Here is a 22249-nt window from a genome sequence, read left to right on the forward strand (position 1 = left end):
TGGAGACCAATTTAAAAAACATTCCAGAGGACAGCAGTAAGTGGGGTCTGTGCTCTGGTAAATACAGGGGTGGAACAAATGAGCGTGCTTTGTTTAAAGAGGAAAACCCGCCTTCCAGCGTGTGAAAGGTTGCAACAAAGAGATCGGTGATGAATTCGCCTGCGGTGGGTGTGCAGGAAAGAAGTAATAACTTTAAGGTGGAGCAGGGAAAGCCGAGGAGATGGTCTTCCCGGTGGGAAGAGCTGGGTGCTATGGTAGGTTGCCTAGCCGAGGAAGTTTTGAGATTGCCGCAGTCATGGGACGGGAGGTTATTTATTTAATTTTTAGTTATTTTTCACACAACGGGTAGGCAGGCATCTCTGAGGGATGCTTTAGGTGTAGATGATCATCTTTCAGTGTAGGAGGATGGACTCGATGACTGTGGCACGTTCCCTCCGGTCCTGCTCTCTGTGACGCAGCTGCAGCGTGGCATCTGCAGTTTTAGGTTTGTTCTCGTACAAGGAGTTTTTTCATGCACATTTTTACAATTCTCTGAAATGAAAAAAGTCTGTCCGTCTTCTTCTTGTTGTCTGAAGCTTTGACACTGGCAGGCAGTTCACAAAGGACCTGGGCTGTGTTTTGAAGAGTTCATTTTCTGGCGGGTTGTAGGTTGTGCTGTACGTGACTGATAAAAGATCTTTCCTAGCATTAAAGCCGGTCACAGCCCCAATAAATCTGGAACAAATTCTGAGAAAGCATGTCATGTTATGACTGGCATATCTGTGAGCATGGAGTTCTGCTTGAGAATTAGACTAAAAGTTTGCAAAGTGCTAGTGCTGATGTCATTCCTTTGGAATGGAAAGGCTGTTGAAACAGTAAATACTTTCTGTGGCCAGAAGCTAAGTCTTGAGCTAGACCTTTTCCTCTCTGTGAAGGAAAGAATGCAGAACAAACCTAAAATGTGTATTTGCAATGGGAAAATCTTAATTAGTTTAGAGCTTTTAGCTATTTCAAACCATTTACATACACAGCTGCTGTTCATGCAAACATGAAAACTGTTGATGGAAACTTCAAACTTACCTTGAAATGACAACTATTTTTTTTTCCTGTTTTTTAAAGCTCTGCTTGGTGTTCAAAAGTATGGTTGGAAAGATCTGAAAATTCTATTTGTACTGTACGTGCAGACAGGAACATAGACACAGGCTAACAGAAGCATATAATAAAAGGCTTTAGTTTAGCAAGACTTGACACTGAAACCTTGTTAGCACCAAACAGCTGTTGGGAAAGTATTTAAATTTTAGGGCTATTTACTCTTGGTTGTATCTGTGGAGTTCTGGTTATGACCCAAAACTCTGGAAAAAGAGAGATGACCAAAATACGGCCTTAATGTGGTCCAGGTCTTACAGCTGGCTTCCCTGCTACGGAGGGGTTGCCTGAAACATTGGATCCACATAACCCACAGCCTGGGAATTAGAGCCTAACACCGTAGCTTGGGACAGCTCTAATATCTCTTAGGCACTGGGATCTACAGGATAACTCGGATTTTTGTACTGTCCCTCGGAGGACCCCGTTGAGCATTCACAAGGAATTCATCCCCACCCCCAGCTTCCTCCTAGGAGGAAGAGTTTTGCCATGACAGATGTGGGGAGCAGATGTGGAGAGGAAAAGTTAAAACGGGACAATGACCTGAAGTGTTAGTTGGGGTCTTCCTTGACGTGACTGAACTTCTGTTCCCGACGGCAGAGGAGGAAAGCAGCGTGTGTCCGCTGCCTGCCTCTGCGAGCCCCCGCGCTAACGTCGGGGCGCTGGCGTACCGAGCTTTTCTGTGTTCGTGTCGGATAACAGTGCTCAGCTGAGAGAGAGAGGGGAAGGGGCAAAGACTGAAAAGCAGATCAGCTGGCTGTTACTCAAGGCCAGCCTGTGCTAGGTGGGTGAATCATGCTCAGCCACCCACCACCTTTCCCAAGCAGTTGTAGGTAATTTTTCTGGATTTTAATCTCCTGTTTTACGTTAAGGCTTCCCTTTCCCCTCCTCCTGTTCTTCTTCACCTTTCCACCACTGCATCTGTGATGTCTGGGAGACGTTCATGCTCCTCGTCCCTAAATGCTCCAGTGAGCTGATCTTGTAGAACAGTTCTCAGCTGCTGACAAGTGACAGCAACAGTGAGCTGGGGGAGAAGGCACTTCACCAATTCTCTATTATCAGCGTAGACCATATAAAATTTTTTTCTCTTCATCTGTAACTTTCTATTTTGGAAGGATTTATTCTCTTTGTTGGTTTGGGAGAAAGATGTTGAGCTTGATATTTAATGTGTTACGAGAGAGGTTGGGAGGTAAGACCAACTTCCCTACGGAGGGGTTCAGGACAGGTCTCGTTCTCCTTAGCTTACTCTAGCTCAGGACACAGTGAATAATTACATTTATTACTGAAAGAAGATCAACCATCCATAGAAGCCTGAGAATTTTTTATTGCTCTAGAAATGGGAAGCTAAGTATTCAAATACTTAGTATTTCAAAATACTATAAGAAGGTGACAATTCTGTGAGATAACTTTTTCTGTCCCAAAAAGGTTGGCTTCAGTTTTATTAACAGGTTTTTCCACGGGACAGTTTTGCGCTGGTTTTTTTCTGGGTTTCAGGCAGGGGTTGGACGTGATGACCTTTCCTGAGGTCCCCTTCCAACCCCGGTTACTCTCTGGTGTGCTTATAGCCATCACTCATGCATATTTATTGCTTTCGGTCTTTAGTTTTACAGTTGCTCTATTTTCACAGGGCATTTACCCGTTATTCACGGGGGTGGTTTTTAGTTTGAGTTCCGTGCGGGGCTCAAAGGCACACGCTGTCCTTCCCATGCGGTACGGTGATTTCAAAGCTTCTGATGAAAGGGCACTTCTTACTGTAGACTTCTCTGTCTTTGCTGTGTCCTTGTAAAATGATTCATGGCATTAGCAAATGGGCAGCGGGGGTACGTGGGCGCTCTGTGTGCGCGGCGGTTGGGAAGGGCTTGCGGTGTGCAGGTTATCACTTGCACCTGCCCGGTCTCACGTGTGAGTGCAGGGGGGGGTTAGCATGGGGGGATATCTGACATGGTTGGTCAGCATATGTGCATCATCTGATACATCTTGTTCTTTAGAAAACGTGATGCAGAACCCATTCATATATGTATTGTTCATCGGCTTTAAATTAAACTCTTTTTTTTTTTTTTTTGCGCTCACACTGTCACCTTAGGTCTGTGTGTGTCCCATTCCCCCTCTTCCTCACCCCAAGACCTTTGGAGGAAGGCTTTCCTTCTTCCACCTCCAGCTTATCTGCGTAAACACTTGGTGACATAAATGACATGGTCCACATAAAAGTCCAGGTGTCCCTAATAACTGAAGGCTTCAGTGAATCTGGTACTCTGAGCCTTCTCCTTGTGAACAAGTTACATATTTGGGGAGCCAATATAAAGGGTTTCCTTGGTAGCGCTCTTCATTGAGAAGTCTGATTGAATCATCATAATCATTATCATTATTACTACTACCACTGCTATTATTTATTTGCTGGGTAAACCCAACTCCTTTCGGTCTTAAGTCAGTTCCTGTGTTTGGAGCAGTTACAGCCTTCAGCCCTGACCTGCAAGGGTCAGAGGACATGGTTACTGTGTAAAGCAATTCGTTTTCACGGGAGAGGGAAGTGAGATTTCTTCGGGCTTCAGAGTTTATTTTCCTCTGCTGCTTAGTGTGACAGAGATAGCATCCTTGTTAGAAAGCAGAGAGGGGAAAGAAAATTCAGTCCACATGTTTGGGATTTAAGGTTGAGAGTGATTCACGCTTAGCTTCTGGGGGTTGTAATTAGGGGTGACATAATAACCATAAACTTTCAATAAAATAGTAGCAGCATTTTTGTTGCAATCTGTAGCTGCAGAAGCTGCTTCTGATTAGCATCCCTTCAAGATAAACCTACAGGACCTCCGCCGTTTCCAGATCCAGGCTTTTGTGGCGCAGTCCTACTCCTGTCCTGATGCTGAAGGGAACCCTAAATTCTGAAACACCCCAAACTGATGACATTTTCACTTGGATCAGCATCTCAACTTTCTCCTTAGCTGCTTTAGTCCATCTGTGTAGTTTTCAAGTCAGTATTATCTTATGCTGGCTAAATCCTGCTGGTTTATAATACACTCTAAGGGTTATCTAGTATGGAAAAAAAACAATCGTGCTATCCTGCTCTTCTCCTGAATTATTACTACTCCTTTCTTTTCCATGTGGCTGAGACTAAAAGGAGTCCAGGAATGCATGGAGCAGGAGATCTGTCATTCCCACTCCACACCAAGGTGCATTCTTTTAGGGAGAGATGGGCATTTACACTGGAGTTCTGCCACCAGCGTTCAGCCAATTCTCCTTTTTGGCAGCTGAGCACATGGAATTTTTAAAAAGATGATCTACTTTTTTAAAGCAGGTCACAGACAAAAATAAAGGCACATTCTTGGGCTACAAGAAGTAGGTCAGGCTTTGGGGGAATCATTTGCAAAAGCTGTTGATCTGATCTTACCAATTTTTTTTATTAATATTTTATGCTTCCTATGTCAAATTTTTATGTCTTTTGTAAAGAGGTCCAGCTCATTTTGCTTTAGGTGCAATGTATTCTGCTTTGGTGAGCAAACTTTTTACGTTAACATTAAAAAAATAAAATAAATTAAAAAAAAAAAAAAAAAACCCAGGAAAAAAAATGTTCCTAGTTTTCCATTAGAGAATACTGTAGTGGAAAGTGAGGCCTCTCTGTGCTGCGGTCCAAAAGGAATAAAGCTGCTCTGTGTCACCTCATCACTCTAAGCTGATGTTTTAACTTAAGACTTTATGGGGGGATGGGGGGGATGGAGGAAAGGCTGATTCCGCTGCTCAGCTTCGGTAACACCTTCTGCGCTTAATTAACCCATCTAATTTAGGCGAAGTGTTTCACACCCTGCCCGGTGATAAGGCTGTGTAGCCCCTGCGCTCGGGGCGGGAGGACGGGTTACTGCTAGCAGGCACCTCAGTCAGCCTGGCATGACTTCTAACCACCACCTTTCAACTACGTATGTTACAACTAAGGTAATGAGGAGCTTGGAGCATTACAGGGTAACGGTTTCAGGGCCGGTAGCTGTAGGGTGGGTGCCAGGGCTCAGGCAGGCACCCTGCGCAGCTCGTCTGGGCTCTGCCCGCACGGGGCAGGGATGCTCGTCCTCACCAGTAGCCCAGCACTCTGGCGAGCAAGTGGGTAGCCCAGCTGTGCAGTTGATGGAGTAAGGATGTCTTTGCTTAAACAAACTAGGATTAGGTTCAGCAGTAATTGAGCTGTAGAAACCCCTGGGCTTCTTCCATGGCTGAGCTCAGGCAACAGGACGTTTTTTTGCTCTGTGAAGCAAATCCCAGTTAATAACATTGTTTGTGGAGGACACTTTTCTGAATATCTGCAATTACTGGAAGTTTCATTCCCTCCTCTTTCATATTTTTTTAATATTAATCCATGTAACTGCATACTTGAAATTCACAAGAGCAAAACAGCCGATGCTCCTGTGCAGGTAATGTGTGTCTCTCTCCTATTTACAAATCCCTGAAGAATGACGGACATAGCTCACATTTTTATTTAATTTTGGTCATTTATTTTGCTCTGTTTTACAGAATTTGATTCAGAAACAAAAAGAGTTCAAGACATTCTTTCTGGAATGGAGAAACCACAGGTATGTGATCCCAAATTACCACACACGCACAAAATAGCAACTGTGATAAGTGGATTGTGTCCCAACATACTGGTGATTTCACAGGGGGGCACCTCTGCATTTTTTTCTGTGGTAGACTGTTGCAGCTTTATGTGTCTTAACTGATTTTGCTGTGATGTAAATTTGAAGCATCTTTTCTGCTCGTGGGTATTGGTGAGCTCTGCCCACTGCAGGAATCTCACCAGTCACCTGTTTCCAGGGGCCATCTCCCAGTATTCACGCTGTGGTGGGGAAGGCAGTGCACTGGGGTGACTTACAGAGCTTCTATCCCCTTTCCCCCGAGTTTAATTCTATTTGTCATGAACAATTTATGTCTGTAATCATGATTAAATTAAGCTAATTGTATTATTCAATGGCAATTTCTGTATTCTACATTAGTCTGAGCCGTAAAAGCACGTGAATTAATCGTAATGGAATTGAATCACCATGTAAATAACCATAATGCTGGGTGTGACCACAGCCCGGTAAGTTTATTAATAAATCTGGTTGTAAGCCCTTTGAATGTGATGGGTGTTTTTTAGTTTGGTGTGTCAAGTGAAAACCAGGAGAGGATTGTGGATCTAAATGAATGGTCCAAACACGCAGTGGAAGAAGCAGCTGCGAGGCAGAGGGAGACAGCTGTGCTGTGGGGGTTTATCTCCTGTGCTCTCGGGGCTCAGGCCTTTCTCTGTGTGGAGAAAGCTAGTAAACAAATAAGCAAATAAAATAACCGTTGGAGAGCTGATCTAAAGGCTGGCTTCAACAAGTAGCCGGCAGAGGCTGGTATAAAGAAATTCTGCAGTGGGAGCGTGAAGGGGTGGGTATTCCTTGGCTGCAGAAGCGGCAGCGCTCAGGGGGCTGCAGGCGTGAGCACAGGCTGAGCTTTATTTTTAGGTTCTATTCTTTTGGCTGCTTTTGTTTTGAACAAATACGAAAGGTTTTTCACCTTGAATTGCTCAGTCGGTAGGTGGATCCTAGTGTTGTGGCACCTACAAAGCAGGTTCAAAGGCAGCCAGAGCCTAAACCAGACCCTCAGGGATAAGTATCGGGGGGCTACAGCCCGGGTTTCTGTTTGCAAGAAGGAAAGTTGCTTTGTTTCATGTAGAAACAAGTGGCCATACGAAGCTGAAGACTTCAGAGAAGAGTTTCTGGGAGATCAGAAGGGAAGACGGTGCAGTTAGCACAAAATTAGGCTAGTTTATTGTACAGAGTCAGTCTTGTACCAAGAACTACCTGAATGTTGCTCATCTGGTAAAATGCCACAGCTAGATGTCTTCTACAAAGATCTGGAGAGCTGTCATAAAAAACGTGTGATTTCACAGAGCTAAGGAGAGGAGCTATTTGAGCAGTTTGAAGGATTTTGTACAGTGAGATTTATGGTAACGAGAGCATTTAAAGCAGAGGGAAGCAAAAAATAAAAAATAGACAAAAAAGTATTTTTCTTGAATCATAGCAAATACAGGATTTTTTTTCTTTTTTTTTGAAAGGGAAAGATCTAAAAGATGATGAATGCTAGTTTGATAATACTGACCTTTAGCGAGAAGATGCTGAGGGTTATCTATTACTCACAAATGTCGAAGTTAGAAAGAGAATAGTTAAACTCATAGGAATCTCTACAAACCATTAATTGCTATGAATGATTGGTTGTGTGTATAGTCAGTATTGTATCTAAGAGAAATATATCATATTATGCATAGTCAGCTGGGCCGTATTTCTTGGCAAGCCTTATGTATTATATGAATGAAAAATCAAACAATATCTAAAAAAAAAACAACTGCGTGAGAGAGAAATGGCACCAAAGTAAAGGGCATGGAGTAGTCAGTCAGTGACACGTGGAGTGATGCTATGTCTGCAGCACATGCCTTTGGTGTGCCCAAGCGAGCAGCGCTCGCCAGCAGCGGTGGGGAAGCCATCTGAAGGGATTAGCTGTCTGAGCAGCTGTGGTGTTGCTTGGAGGCATCTTTAATCTGGCTTGTCTGGGTACCTCTGCGTGACAAAGTCTCTCACCTTTCTGAGCACTAAATATACACACTTCAAAAATTAGTAATTAATAAGATGTCTGTTTTCAATAATAGATGTTGTTACATGTTTAAGATGTGCAAACTATATTTAATTGTGGTTTTATCCTTTTAATGGCAAAAATTTTGAAAGAAGCCTTCTGGGTTCCCCCCCCCCCCCCCCCCCCCCCCCCCCCCCTCCATGTCTTTATTTAAACTGAAATGTATTTTTAATTCACATTACAGCAGAGTAAGCATTCTCTAAAGCAGATACCTTGGTGAGGGAAGGGAAATTTGATTCTGGGTTTCCAAAGCATCGCTGCATCCGACGGCATGGCTGCGGGGCGGCTCGGGGGGGCATCCCCTCCCGCGGGTCTGCTGGGTCGGAGCTCAGGCATTAGTTTGACTTTCCGAAAGGCAGCCTGCTCCTGCTGACTGGCTCTGCAGCAAAACTCATACTTAATCATCAGGATTTTTGCCTAAAATTGCAGGATTAGAGCCATAGTTTAAAAGCAAAATCTCAACCTGGTAATAACCGTGAATTCGTTTGACCCCCAAGTCTTTCAAACATTGCCCTCGAGGGAGTAAATGAATGTTGCGTGCAGTGTAGTTCTCACACATACAATAAAACCCCAAACCACACGATGCTTGTGAATGCTAACCCGGAATTTGAAAGATAATGAAAGTTGTACAGAAACATTGTTCATTACCTGAAAGACGGGAAGGACCGATATTCATCAGTCTTGTAACCTTATTAAAGTAGTGCAGGAGCTGGGATTCTTTCCCAGGGGCTTTTATAAAATAATTATTTACACCACTGAGTTTTGATAGCGTAGAAAGCAGGCATTTACTGTGTAAACTGAGAAGTTTTCAGAAACTAATTAACTGTGCTTTTCATCAGACATTGTGGGGAAAATCTTTTGTTAGGTCCGGGCTAAAAGGCCAAGCCGGTCCCGTTCAAAGCAAGCCCAGCAGTTCTGGGGCCGGGTGGGACAGGCTGGGGTAACTGGGAAGCAGCACGCAGGTTTACCTGCCCAGCCTGTGACGAGGTGCTCTGGCTGCTTATCGTGCTGTGGTCGGGCGGAATGAGTGCACCGTTGGTGGACAACGAACCGGTTTTTACGTCCTGCTGGGTATTTACATCGGCAAGTTCGGCAGCGGCATTAAGCCCTGTGCCGTGCTGCTCCTCGCGGCCTGGGAAGGGCTGCGCCCCGTCCATTCAGCTGCTCGGGGTCACTTGAAAGGTGCTTGTTTTCCCAGGTGTAAGCAAGAAAAGTTGGAGTTACAGCTACTGAGCTGGTTTGCAAGTGCCTGCTTGTTATTCTCAGCGTATCATATCCCTGTCTAATTAACTTAGCCCTTCTCATGGCAAAGCCGGTGCTTCCTGCTCCAGGTAGGAGTGCCTTGGTAAAGTTAAGAGTGGCTTTGACCACTAAATCAGATCTTGAAGAGATACACCTTTGGCTGGTACATGTGATAGGATATCAAGCCTGTTAGTGAGCAGCAGATAGTTCTACCTCTAGCCGTACAAATAAATCTGTTCCCGGCGCTGGTGCGGACACGCACGGTACTCTCTCTCTACCCGGGCAGTGTATAGATTTGCCTTTTCTGACTTCATCGTGCAGACCGTGACCCCTCACTTGCTTTACTGCGCTTGCTGTGTGTACTCAGTGCAGCTTAGAATTGTATTTAACGATTTCTGGTGTTTATTTTTAAACCTCCACCAGCAGTTGCTGTGTGCATAGCAGCACTGAGGCAGGCCAGCTGCCACTCAGCGCTCCATCAGGAAGAAGTTAATGGTGTGACTGGAGCAGCTTAGCAACTGGGTTTGGACTTTTATCCACAGCATGGAAGCGTCTGCGTGCGGACTTCAGAATAATAGCCTAATAGTTTCTGGTGGTTAGTCCGTAAGATGCTCTCTCTTATTTTAAGAAATGATAAAAGACCTAACTTCTTACAGATCACTAAAGTTCATGAAAGGCCAGAGTTTTTGCCATACGCAGAATATATACGTGTGTCCTTGTGAGTAGTCATAGAGAAAAACATTTCAATAGAACATTGGCAGGATATTGTGCCTCCAGCTCCAAGTCTGTCTGAATTTATGAAAAACAATTATGCAAGCATATTTCCATAATAAAAGAAACTGTGTGTTGATGGGCTGAGCTGCTATAGTAGTCATGTATGTTAAAAAAAAAAAAAAGAATCTATGTGAATCTTACTATCCAGTTTTCTGATCAAAATATTATTTGAAATGTGGCCTTCTAGCTCTAAATAGCTTTCTCACAATTTCCTTCACATATGTGTGTGTGCTTCTCTCAAAAATTTAACTTATCTGTCTTTCTTGAATCATTCAAGATTCTGATAAGCTATCTAATGCGGTATCAGTGTCTGCTGGTCCAGGTTTTTGAACCAAACATGGATTTCATAGCATCAGAAAAATACGACTAGAGCAAGAAATCCTGTGAAGATTCATACAAGAATTTGCATGTTTGTCTTTTTTGTGAAAAAAAACTTTTATGCTGCTTAAAACTTCTTGCCTTACAACTTGTTTTTCATGTTAGGTTGAACAGAGGTTTTCTTTTTGGCAAGGCTTAAGTGTGCAGCTATAAATTAAAATCTTTAACTTTTGAGAGCATGATGTTTTAAGTTAAGATGAGACGTTTTGCGGTGTCACCTACTTGTCAGTCTGTTAAATACAGATTTATGACTTGCTCAGAAAGAATCTGCTTGATATATGGGTGTCACGTCCAATAGTTGCAGTACTCTTCAGCTGGAAGCAATGTGTTTTCACAGGAGAAGTTAAATATTCTCCATTATCTAAAGATAACCCGAAGCTGGGTTTGTAAACAATTAGTCCCTGAAAGGTGATTGCTAGTACGTCATTACCAAGTCATTTATGGGTGAGGCGTTTCAGTTGTTTCCAGAAAAGCGTAGGAAATGTGTACCTCAGCACCTGCATCATTCATCTTACAGCTTCTGAAATACTGTTTTGCTCTGTGTGTTGGAAAAATATCTCCTAAAATGATAGAACCAGTGAAATTTGATGCATAGGAGAAATGAATAAAGACCATAGAACCTCTTGCTTTGATTCATCTTCATGGAGGCTAGCTAAAAAATTATTCTTTACGTTTTCACTACAATTAAGAAAGAGCAATGTAGTTGTTTTCATTATGAAAAGGGGAGAATTTGTGGCAGAGACGTTGAGGCTACGGAGGCTTTGAGGCTTCCCTGGGCTTTTTTCAGAAGTGCATAAAAACGTTGTGCTGTCTTTCCAAGATAGCCAGTGCAACTATTGTTTTCTATTTCTTTTTCTTTTGAGACAGTGGCAGGGGGTGGGGAGGTGTGTGTGTGTATCTTTTTTTCTTCTTTCCTGGCATGATAACAGAAGGCTGTTCTCTGGGAAGCTGCTGTTCGGTACGTGCAGCTGATGAACGATGCCTCCGGCGCTGTGCCAGCGGGCTCTCCTGGTGAGAAAGGCAATGCTAGTTCTGCAAGCTCCATCAGTCTAGAGTTATGTGGACCTGCGTTTCCAGAAGGATACAGCCGCGCTGGTGGGGTGATATGTTGTTTTGGTCTGCAGGGGGTTGAGGTATTTTTTCCATGCTCTAATAAAAGAGAATCCTCGCCCGTCTGCCACTGAGGCATTGCACCCGGGAGTGACCACAGATCGTATGCGCAGTCTTTCTCTTAGGGCACGAAGTGATTGATTTGCAATGTAATTTTTAATTGACAAGCTGGACTTCTATTATGAGTTTTCCCTTATACTATACTGTCGAGTCTGTAACTTTGTAGATTGAATTGGGGTTTGGGTTTTTTTACTTTTTTGCAGCTGAATTATTGCAGTTTCAAATTGCAAGAAGGAACAGGATGACTGAAAAAGCCATCAAGAGTTTTATTACAGAATCTTCCTGACAAAAGCTTTTAGAAAAATAATTGCGTACAAAACAATCTGTAGGGTCAAGTCTTCTTTCCACGTAGTTCCGGTTCCCTTATGGTAATGGCCACGGCAGCAGGTACCTCCAGAATGGTGCGAGACATCCTTTGCTGGATGCTCAGATGATGACGAGCCAGTTTGCTGCAGGGGGACATCTCTCTGTATTTCTTGTCTGTTAGAGGTTGGTTTATGCCATGAATCTGGTTTTGTTTGTGTTGCTGATGACCATTTCTGACCTTTTAATTTTCACCTCTAACTCTGGAACTTCCTTTGTACAAGAAATCGATTGTGAAGATGCAAGCAAAAAGCAAATACTTAAGAGAATAGTGCTTTTCTTACAAGTCAGAGTAACTGCTGTTTCTTTTACAGGTTACAAATATTCAAGCAAGAACAGTTTTACTTTCCTGGTCACCTCCCACTGGCCTTCTAAATGCAGATAGACACAACAACAGTTTGCCTTACACCTGTACCTATGAGGTTGCCTTATCGGATAAAGGGAGGGATGGAAAATACAAGATAATTTACAGGTAACAGCATCATTTTTACATGCGTGTTTTCATTAGGAATACATTCCCTGGGCTTTTCAGGGTATATTTTGGCGTGCCCATCAGCTGCAGAAAGAAGGCACCTTTAAAGACCCTGTAGTTGTTCCCCCACTGTCCTGTCAGCCCGCCTTGCTGGAGGAGCTTGCAGGGAGCTGGTTGAGAGCGTGTCACAAGGTCCCTAATTGCCCTCCCATCCCACCTCCCCGGCACGCGATGCCATCTCTCCCATTGCCAATGGAAAGGTTACTTCTCTTACGCTAAATGTCAAAGCTTCTCGTGTACACCACGCAGGCAGGACAGCTGCCTTCCTAATGGGCTAACTTTGTGTGGGCTTGCACTGAAAAGCTTGTTGTTTTGAGCTAACGAGCAACGGTTTGAGGGCTTTACTGCTTTGTAACGTCTTAAGTGAGCAGAGGAGGGAGTACACCAATGAGTAGGCTATAGGAGCTCCCCAGAAAAACCCGAATGCTTGGCTCTCAGCAATCTTCATGAAAACTTCTGAGGGATTTCTCCCTCTCCTTCCAGTGATCCTCTGAGCTCATTCTGTGATCAAGTACATATGGTGTTATGCTTTTTTTTTTTCCCCCCCAATAATGATGTCTAGGAAAGAAAATTTTGAGATGTGACCTTGGCTGTTGTGAAATAGCTAATCCTTCCCAAATCTCACTAAATAAAGTCCAGGTGATACAGCATTTATGGAATTACCTCTCAAGACTAAACCATCTCCTTTCTTAAGATGTCCTGTGAATGACACTATTCCTCTTGGTGTGCTAGAGACAGATCTGTGTGAACTGTCTTGGCTAATGTAAAATGAGCATATTAACCAGGAAAATGCTGCCTGATTATTATTCATTTTTTTTTCTTTTAGTATTTGCGCTAGCTGTTTGTGAGCCAGCGTGGGCATCTCTGTAGGTTAATATGTGCTGCTGGGCTGTTTAAACGGGAAGGACACTTTCTCGTACTTGTGCTTGTTGGTGTGACGGCTGCACATTTTCTCCTGGTTATGAAATGTTGTGCATCTGTTTTAAAGCTGCTAGTAATAATTTGTCTCCTGCTTCTGGCCAGAGTACAGCCATTAACTTAATGCTGTACGCTCCGTCATGAGCAGCAGTAATCATTATTACTATGGGCAAAAAGTCTGCAATATGTTGAATACATTGTCTTTGCAAGGAGGTGCACTCATTTCAGAGGGAAAAAAAACGAATTTGCAGAGGATTGGATTGTATGAAAAAAAGAAGGTTTTTCAGTGGATTTCTGGCAACCCAGCAGGCATGTGCTTTCTGATGGATTTTGTTCTCTTGATTTTGAGACATCTCCCTGTATTTGACCAACTAGCTATGAAATATTTCTTTTTGTAGAATTGAGAAATTTCTTTTCCCATATTTTTATAAAATCATGAACAGCTGAGCACTTCCATGAGATGACTACTACTTATTACACGCTGATCTGTACCTTAATCTTCACAGAACTGGCACCGCGTAACTGAGCCTAGTGTTCATTTACCAGCAAATGAGCCAAAATGAAAAATAATAGCCCTAACTATGTTGGCTCCATTTGAAATTAATAGATTATATGCTGGATTTTTTTCCGAAAATGTCTGAAACTGTGCTTTTACTTTTCTTGGTATTGAAAGAGATCTGGGTCCAGCTGTTGGGACATGAAATGACTCCTTGACATGGTCCTCTCAGAAAGCACAGCTCTGGGAAAAAAAGCAACTAAGTGAAATGCTTGTACAAAACCTGTACTTTTTTCCTCAGAAGTTCAATGACTCACTTTATATATTTTGCAAGAATGAATGTGCAGAAAGTACAAAAGTAATGTGTCAGTTTGGCTCTTCACAGCTCTGGGAGGGTTGAAAAACACAATGAGCTTTCTGCAAATATCATCAGAATGTAATGATAGCATTGAAATAAACCCGTATAGCTAACTTAGCATATAAAATGAGATTATAACTACTTCTATGTATACAGAGCTTTTGAAGTGTTAAAGAAACATGAAGTGTGTCGACAAATTGTTGGTATATATGTTTACTACTGGGTTTATGCGGTGGGATTTTTTTTCTTCTTTCAAACCATAATACATGGGAGTCAGTTGTCACTGGGAAGTGATTAGCTGTGCTAAGTGTGATACTGCTTTTCATAACTTACTGATTTGTTGGGTTTGGGCTTCTTTTCCTGCAGTGGAGAAGAATTAGAGTATAACCTGAAAGACCTTAGGCCAGCAACAGATTATCACGTCAGGTGAGTTAGTGTGACTGTGAATGTCACTTAAATATAAACTCCTCAATTATATGGGGATAATTGTGAAAGCTTTTTATCTTAACTATACAGTGTAGCTCAAGAATTTCATGGTCAATTCTGCAGGTGTGTTTTCAGTGGCTTTGTAATATTTTCTGATAGATTTCATCTTTAAGTTATGAGAGTGCTTTTTGAGCAATAATGCATTTTCTGTCATGTTGTTGTCATTGCTGTAGCAAGAGGAAAAAAAGACATCTCCGTATCTGTGTGTGTGCCTGTCTGTATAACAGGCCTGGAAGTGCTTGTGTATGGAAGTGGAATACCTCAAGCTTCTTAAAAATTTGACTCTATCAACTGGCATTTTTTAGTTATGGTAACATAGGTGTGCTAGCACTGAAAGTACTCCAGCACAGCTTCTTCATAAATACTCTGCTTTGTGAAGTAAATCTACTGATTACAGATTCATCTGACCACAGTCATTTCAGCATTTATTAAAAAAAAAAAAAAAGATTCACAGTGGCCTGCATTGGTATTTTCAGAGCGTATTTCTCTTTGATTCTAAAAATGTTTTACACATTTGTTACCTCTTAACACATTCTCAGCTTTGCTCCCTGATGTTCTTAACACCATCTGTGTTACCTGCTCACATTGCATTTTTTCAAAGACTTTGCTTATTAACCAAGGCTTCAAATTCACATCCTGTTCACTTACGCTCAATGTCCTTTAAAAGAAAAAAAAATCCTTTCACTCCTGTCTGTTGTTTCCTTTTGTTTCTCCAGCCAAGGGCTAGGTTTGGCAAGGTTTTTCACATCAAGGCTGCTCCTGTTTGTAAAACTCTGAAGAACAAACACGTTGCTTCTGAGCTGTGAAAAAGACCAACACCAAAATGTGTCTGTCTTGCTCTGATACTATAGTTTCTTTTTTTTTTTTAAGGATACTTTCTAATGGAGCCCTGAAATGGACTTTTCAAGTAGAAGCATGGGACCAGAAGTGACTTCTTGTAAATAAGGGAAAGACGCAGGCTCCCAGGTTGGGCAGTAGTCCCAGCCCTAGCAGTAAACGGATGGTAGCAAGGAGGAGAAAGTTGTATAACACTGCTGAGCTTCCTGCTGTAAGCAGTCGAGCATCACTTTTAAATCCAGCCCCAAAGAGCAGAGTGGTCCCCATGCTTAGCGTGGCATTGAGGTCTTCTGTGATTTTTAGGGGTGTTGTGCGTATTTGCCCCATGTCCTGGCTGACTTTCCTCCATACCTACAGCTCCCTCCACCTTCCTGCAGGTTTGCCAGATGTATATATAGCTTGTGAACAGTTAGCAATAACCGCTAAATATAAAAGTCAGACTTAAAAAGCAGCAGCACGTGTTGGTAGTGGAGGGAACCGCCACTGGAAAGGCCGGCTGTTGGCTTTCCATGACAGTTTGGTTTTTTTCTTCAGTGAAACTGCATTACGTATTAACGACTGCAAAGAAATAAATCTGTTAAGTAAAGAAATTTATGGGGCCAACAGTTACTTGGCAGATGGCCCTGGGTCTCCTTGACCTTGGCAGCATCTCTCAGGGCTTCGTCTCCACGCAGACAAGCTCTTGCACTTGCTCCTGCCCCGCTGTGCCCTGGGTGGCCAGGACAACTTGGTTTGCGCTGAACCTGCTGCCTGCGTTTCTTCAGGTAGTGTCGTTTTGGTACCTTCAGCGATGGCTGTGCTCAGTGTTTGAGTGACTTGCAGAAAATGCTCGTTAAGCTCTTTTTCGCATGGTTGTATTCCCCGACGGTGTGTGTTTGATGCTTGACTATGCTGCTTTCCCGCACATGTACATACTGCTTGCCAGGTGCAGAGTCAATTAATTAATTGCATTTGTTTTCACTTCTGACTGCTAGCAGGTGATGGGTAAAACAGCACTGCAGCAGTTCTTGTGAACCTGCCCTGAAAGGTTTGATTCTACATAGGTGGCCATTGTACATATATTACTCTTATCTACTGAAAGCAAATTTAGAAATTGCCCTTTCTTAAACGCTGCATTCAAGTACACAATAGCTACAGCCAGCTCAGAGGTCATCGTCTGGTCATGGTTTGAACGTTTTTTTGAGTAAGAGACTTCCAGTTTGCGCTTTCGCTGCATGGAAAATGTGAAGGGAGAAAAAATAACATCCCGAATTTTTCAGAGAAAAGCACCTCATGAGGAAGTGCTCAACTATACTGTATTTGCTTTCCCACATTATTTGGTATTGTATATCTCCCTCTGTGCTGGTAGGCAGAGGATTTGCCTGAAATCAAATTTGCTTTGAAGATTTTTAGTTGGTCAGAGCAATGTTCCTGTTAGTTCTAATTCATGGAGGTCCACTAAGTGTTGGCACCTAAGCTGTGCAGAAGCTTGTAGCCGTGGAAGGAGACAAGCGGTTACACCACTCAGCATGGTATGCGTGAATCACGTGTAAGCCAGGCGTTAAAGTTTAGCACAGTATGTGAAAGTCTGGCAATGGGCAAGGAAAGAGTGGTGGAAGAAAAAGATGATAACTCGGTGATCTATGGGTGTATTTGCTCAAAACACTGTAATATTCCCCTTCTGCTGTGGTTGGGGTTTTTTTGCATGCTTCTGTCAAGTGAGGTAGAATAATGGTAGCCCCTGCTCTGTGAGAAATCTGTCATTAGTGGAGGGTATTGTGGATGCTTTGGTAGTCAAATATTGTGGCTGGGGCAGTGCTGTCTCATCTTGTAACTGTTGGCAAATTTCTAACCCACTTGAATGTTGTTTCCAGGGTATATGCAATGTACAACTCGGTAAAGGGATCCTGCTCAGAGCCAGTAAGCTTCACCACTCACAGCTCAGCACCAGAGTGTCCCTTCCCACCCAAACCCTCACACAGGACCAAAAGCTCCTTAACCTTACAATGGAAGGTAGGTAATGCTTGGATTGGGCAAGAAAGCAGGGAAAAATACAGTTTATTGACAGTGAGCACGACCGTTGAAAATAATTGGAAGCTGAGACAGTAATTTTTCAGTGAGAGACTTGAACTTGTTGTACTCTGACAAATGCCTCCCCGTGCACTGACTTGACTTTTAAAATGTATGTGTTTCATTACATCCAGCTTCTTCTCGGTATTTGTTAAGAGGTTGCCAAGCTATGTGCAAACCCCAGGCTTTGGTTTCACTTTAAACTGGAGTCATTTGCCTGGGGGAAAATTAGTTTTCTCTTCTTCCCAACATCCCCTTCTGTTTGTTTTTGTTTGTAGGCACCCATTGATAATGGTTCAAAAATCACCAGCTACCTTTTGGAGTGGGATGAGGTAAGTAGTAACTAGTTCAAATAAAGGCATGAATAAATGGCACTCAGACTTCACAAGGATTTGCTGAGTAAAGAAAAATAATTTAATACAGCAGAAAGTAGAAGTAGGAAAATGAAATCCTGATGGCATTAGGTAAAGGGTTGGAAAGGTGAAAGGGGCAGTGGGGGGGAAAACTTGTCCTTCAGTGTATTTTGTGCAGAGACAGTGTTCTGGTTCTGTGGTCTTGAAATCTAACTTTTTATCCCTCATTTAGCGTACTTTCTTTGTTAATCAGCATTACTTATTATTTAATTCCTTGTGGTGTATCGTGGAGTTCTGTTCATGGTCTCTTTTTTTCTGGATGCTCTCTGAGCACAGAATAAAAACCTATTCCTGCCTCAAAGGAGAAGAGTCATGATCTTGCAGCCCTTTCTACAGAGAATGTATTCAGGCTCAAAATAACAGTGCCCTTGACACAGTGGCAATTAGTCCCCTTCCAGGCACGAAAGGAACTGAGTTCCCTGTCCCAGATATCTTACATTGTTCATGAGCAGTGTAAATGCAAGAGATGGGGAGTATTTGCGGGAGGTGGTTCTGGCTGGGAGTCCTCCCTCCATCCCCCAGTTCTGTTCTGCCTCCTTCCCATTGTGCAAGCCCTGTTTCTGCAGTAATCATGAGTCAGTGAAGATTATCTTTAAAGGAAAAAACATGTATTGGTTGGTGGAAAAGGCTTGGGTAACGTGTATGTGATGAGTCAGGAAATGAAGAGTGTGAAAGGGTGATGAGCTGTACAGTCTGAGGAGAGTCTCTTGAGGTTTTTAGGAGTCTAAAAATAATATTCCAAAGGGAGTATTTTGATGTGAATGGTTTTCCATCATCTCATGTAACGTGTACCCGGATCATTCTGCTACATGTTGGATGTTTGGAACCACTCACTGTGCAAGCGTTTGTCATACACAGCGTCCAGCAAGCGGGGTCCACGTGATGGGAAACTCACTGAACTGAAGTAAAATGAAACGAATTTCAGAATGGCTTGCTGTCCCTCTCCGTATAGTGGGAGGGGAAAGGTCGTCAGTGAAAAATAAAAAAAATGAAGTGTGAAGTCTGGGAAAGGAGATTAAAAAAACATTTCTGCCAAAGGATAGGCCAGGATGATCCCGTCACACCATCTGTGACACCTTGACTGGGCGGTTGTGATCTCTCACAAGGCTTCCAGTAACCTGGAGCCATGGGGATGTGACAGCACCGAATGGTGAAGCAGTGGAAACGTGAATGATTCTAGCCTGCAAAGGGAAGGGAGGCAACAGAAGATCTTTTGAAAAAAAAAAACCAGCAACAGACCATTAATATAGCACAAATACTTTTGATGTTTATTTCATCCATGTGGAGCCTAGTCATAATTTTGGGTGTATGTAAGGCAATTCTAAAATGCTTTTGTCCTATAAACCCTTTAATACTGCATATATACCTAGAGTTTGTCTTGAGAAAGAATTGTTATGGTGTCTGTTTTTCGCAGGGCAAAAGTAGTTTGTTTAGGCCAGCTCATGTACCGATGGGGAAAAATTAAGGCATCCTGATTCCTGTAGTCTTATCTATTTTAATTACCTTGTTTTCTCAGTAGCAATTCTGAAATCTGAGATCCCGGTGGATAGCTCGCCAGCAAAGATGAAAGAATAATGGTCCTGCACAAATTCATTTGGTACATCTCCAGTGGTTTGACAAGACTGAAATGTAGTGGTCCAATTGTGGGACAGTTAATGCCACAGGTGTAGCTTTTCCGAAAAAAAATTTCCTCTGATATGAGACAGAAATGCAGCTTTCAGTTGCTGAATTAAAACTTGTTATTAAGGCTTAGTAAAGAAAAAGTCTAAGGATGCAGACTGGCTGCACCTGCATCTGCAGGAGCCTCATCTACCTGCGATGGCGAGCTGAGCGGGCTGTCCCGCTCACTTGTTCATGTGCCGTTGCAAGGTGTGCCTCTGAGGCAGGGTGCAGGGAGCTACCGGGGTCACAGCACCCAGGCACAAAAGTGAATTCACATGCGGTGCCCCGTACCCTTGCACTTGGTTGTGTAAACGCCACGTAAGCAAAAGCACAGACTTTTTCACAATGCCACACTGTGTCCCGGTGAAATCAAGAAATAAATACATCAGGGAAGAGGAGAACGCTTGCCAGACAACAGCAAGCGCTCTGCCAGATCTCAGCTAGAGCAACATTCATTAGCTACAGGGCACAGAATAAAATATAAACACGGGAAAATCAGCAATCAGAAGGAAATTAAATTGTGGCTGCAAAGCAGAGCGGGCTTTGCATGAGCGGAGAACAAGAAATCTATCCGATGATCAAGTTAGAAAAACACCCTACAATGGCAGTCTGCCTCGAGAAGTTGAGTCCCTTGGTAGGGAAGGACAGCATGCCCGTGAGCCACGGAAAGCCTCGCTACACAGGCGACCTGCAGATCCTGGAAAGCCGTCTTGCAAGGGCTGCAGCCTCAAACGATAGAAACAAAATGGGCATCAAGCACGAGAGCCATGGGGAGCGGTGGAGGTGGTTGGGGAGCGTGTCTGGCTGTACCCCAGGCATGCTGGCGTGGTCCCCCAGCTGGAGCTGTGCCACCCGCTGCCACCAAGGAGGGGCTCCAGCCGCAGCCCCTTCGTGTTGCCACGCGGTGGGTGACGGTTTGTCCCTCTCTGGGTCAATTCAGCTCTCGGACTGTCAGATGCTCAGCAGTATCTCATTTAGTTCCACCTGGTTTTAGAGGGCAGAGGCATAGTTTGTAGCATCCCAAATGCAGCCAGGAGTGTAGCTGGCATCACTTGTACATGCAAAAAAATAAATCGTTGCTGTGAAACGACAGCAGAAGCGGTGTGTTTTACAGCTCTAGGATGAGGTGAGGCTGTAAATTGTAGTGAGCGGACAGCATCTCATCTCTTTGTGGCTGTGGCTGGGGATTCCCCCAGGGCTGAGGCACTGCAGAGCCAGCTGGGTGCTGGGGGTCTGCCAGGGACCCTGGGTGCAGTGCTCCTCAGCGAGCCCCATGCCACCGCACCGACCTCCTGCAGGCTCCCCCCTTCTCTGCAGGGTCACTCCAGGGACTTGGAGCAAGGTTTGGTCTTTCATTTTATTTTACTGTGTCTTGCCGAGAATAGATGCAGTACTGTTCCCATTCTCTGGTTTAGCTTCTGTTGCTCATACATACTTGAAAAACCTTCTCTGGCGTCATGAGGTGAGCTTCAGCTGAAACACAAATGAGTTGCTTCGGTTTCTTCGTTGGAATTAGGCGTGTTGTAGTCTGACCTACTTTGCTGAAGGGAAGGTTGTACTGCTTGATGTGTCACTGGGCCAGTCCCCTACCCAGCTGCTGCTGCTTCACTTCTGAGTTTTGGGGCTTTTCTTGACCTGCAGACTCTGGAAGATAGAGGAGCCAGCAGACAACACTATTCCTGCTCTTCCATCTTTTTTCCCTCCCACTTTGGATTAAATGGTTTGTAGCGTGAGTGGTGTTACACTTCTAGAGAATTCAAATACTTCCTTTCTCAGTACTGATTTAGGTCTTTGAATTAGAGTTGTGATGCCTTGCTAATAAAATTGTTTTTGCTTAAAATGCCTGGTGAACTATGGAGGACAATTTAATTTTTTCAGCAGCAGAGTATAACAGCAGATCACCAAATTGCCGCTTACTTACATTGGCTGTAGGCTAGCAAAGTGCCCATTGACTGCAGAGGGGGTGGGTTCAGCCCCTCATCTCGGGTATTTTGAAAATCAGTAGGATCTGAACGTGCCTGCACTTCAGGTGTGGGGAATGGCAATAGCAGTCTGGCAATAAAATCAGTTAAAATTGGTAATTAAGGAAATGTCCACCTTCTGGCTCTTTTCCTATGAACTTTACAAACCTGAACCCTTTGGACCTACAAACCTGAACTAGTCAATTGATGATGTTGTGCCAGGATTCGTTGTTCAGGGTAAGCAAAAGGCTAATCGGAAAAAAGAGCGTTAAAAATATACCAAACAGAAAACATCACTGTGAAGGAGGTGATGCTGTCTGCGGATGCCAACATTCATCAAAATCAGTAAACTGTAACTGCATTGATAAATGCCGCTGGCACTGCTGTAAGAATCAGGCCTTTGTTACTAATTACATGTGAAATGCTCATTCTGTGATTAAGCGGTAGTAAATAAATGTTTCTCTTGTGCATGTGGATAGCAGGAGTATCCCATTCATTCTCTATGGGAAAGTGGAGGACTGTTCCCGAGCCAGAGGCAAGGACGTCCCTCTCATGCAGTGTGTGTCGCTGTTTTGTATATAACTCAAAAGCAGCTTTAATTCTCGTCCGGTAATCACCTCATTTTAATTTGCTCAAGAGAGAGGCAGATACAGTGCCACGCTATGTAATGATTCGGTGATGGATGGTTACGTTTAGATAAACGGAGATAATTTTGTTCTGCCACAAAGTTTTAAACATCTTGAGTCTGGCAGAGACATGCTCATTTATACTAGCTGAAAATCTGGGCCATGCATCTTGGTGATGGCCCACCAGAATTCGGGTGGATGGAGCTCCACACTTGGGCTTCTGATCCATTCTGTG

General features: G+C 43.5%; 1 protein-coding gene across 2 annotated transcripts in view; it reads left to right on the forward strand.

The window, feature by feature from the left end:
- FNDC3B (fibronectin type III domain containing 3B) overlaps window positions 1-22249 on the forward strand; it is a 222079-nt gene that overhangs the window by 140786 nt on the left and 59044 nt on the right. For both annotated transcript variants that reach the window (XM_080410542.1, XM_080410543.1), the window contains 5 exons: window positions 5614-5672; window positions 11991-12148; window positions 14347-14406; window positions 17157-17295; window positions 17631-17684. In XM_080410542.1, the coding sequence (XP_080266668.1) occupies window positions 5614-5672; window positions 11991-12148; window positions 14347-14406; window positions 17157-17295; window positions 17631-17684 (470 nt within the window). The remainder of the gene's footprint in view (window positions 1-5613; window positions 5673-11990; window positions 12149-14346; window positions 14407-17156; window positions 17296-17630; window positions 17685-22249) is intronic.

Source organism: Falco punctatus (genome assembly GCF_963210335.1).
Source record: "Falco punctatus genome assembly, chromosome: 13".
Classification (NCBI taxonomy): domain Eukaryota; kingdom Metazoa; phylum Chordata; class Aves; order Falconiformes; family Falconidae; genus Falco; species Falco punctatus.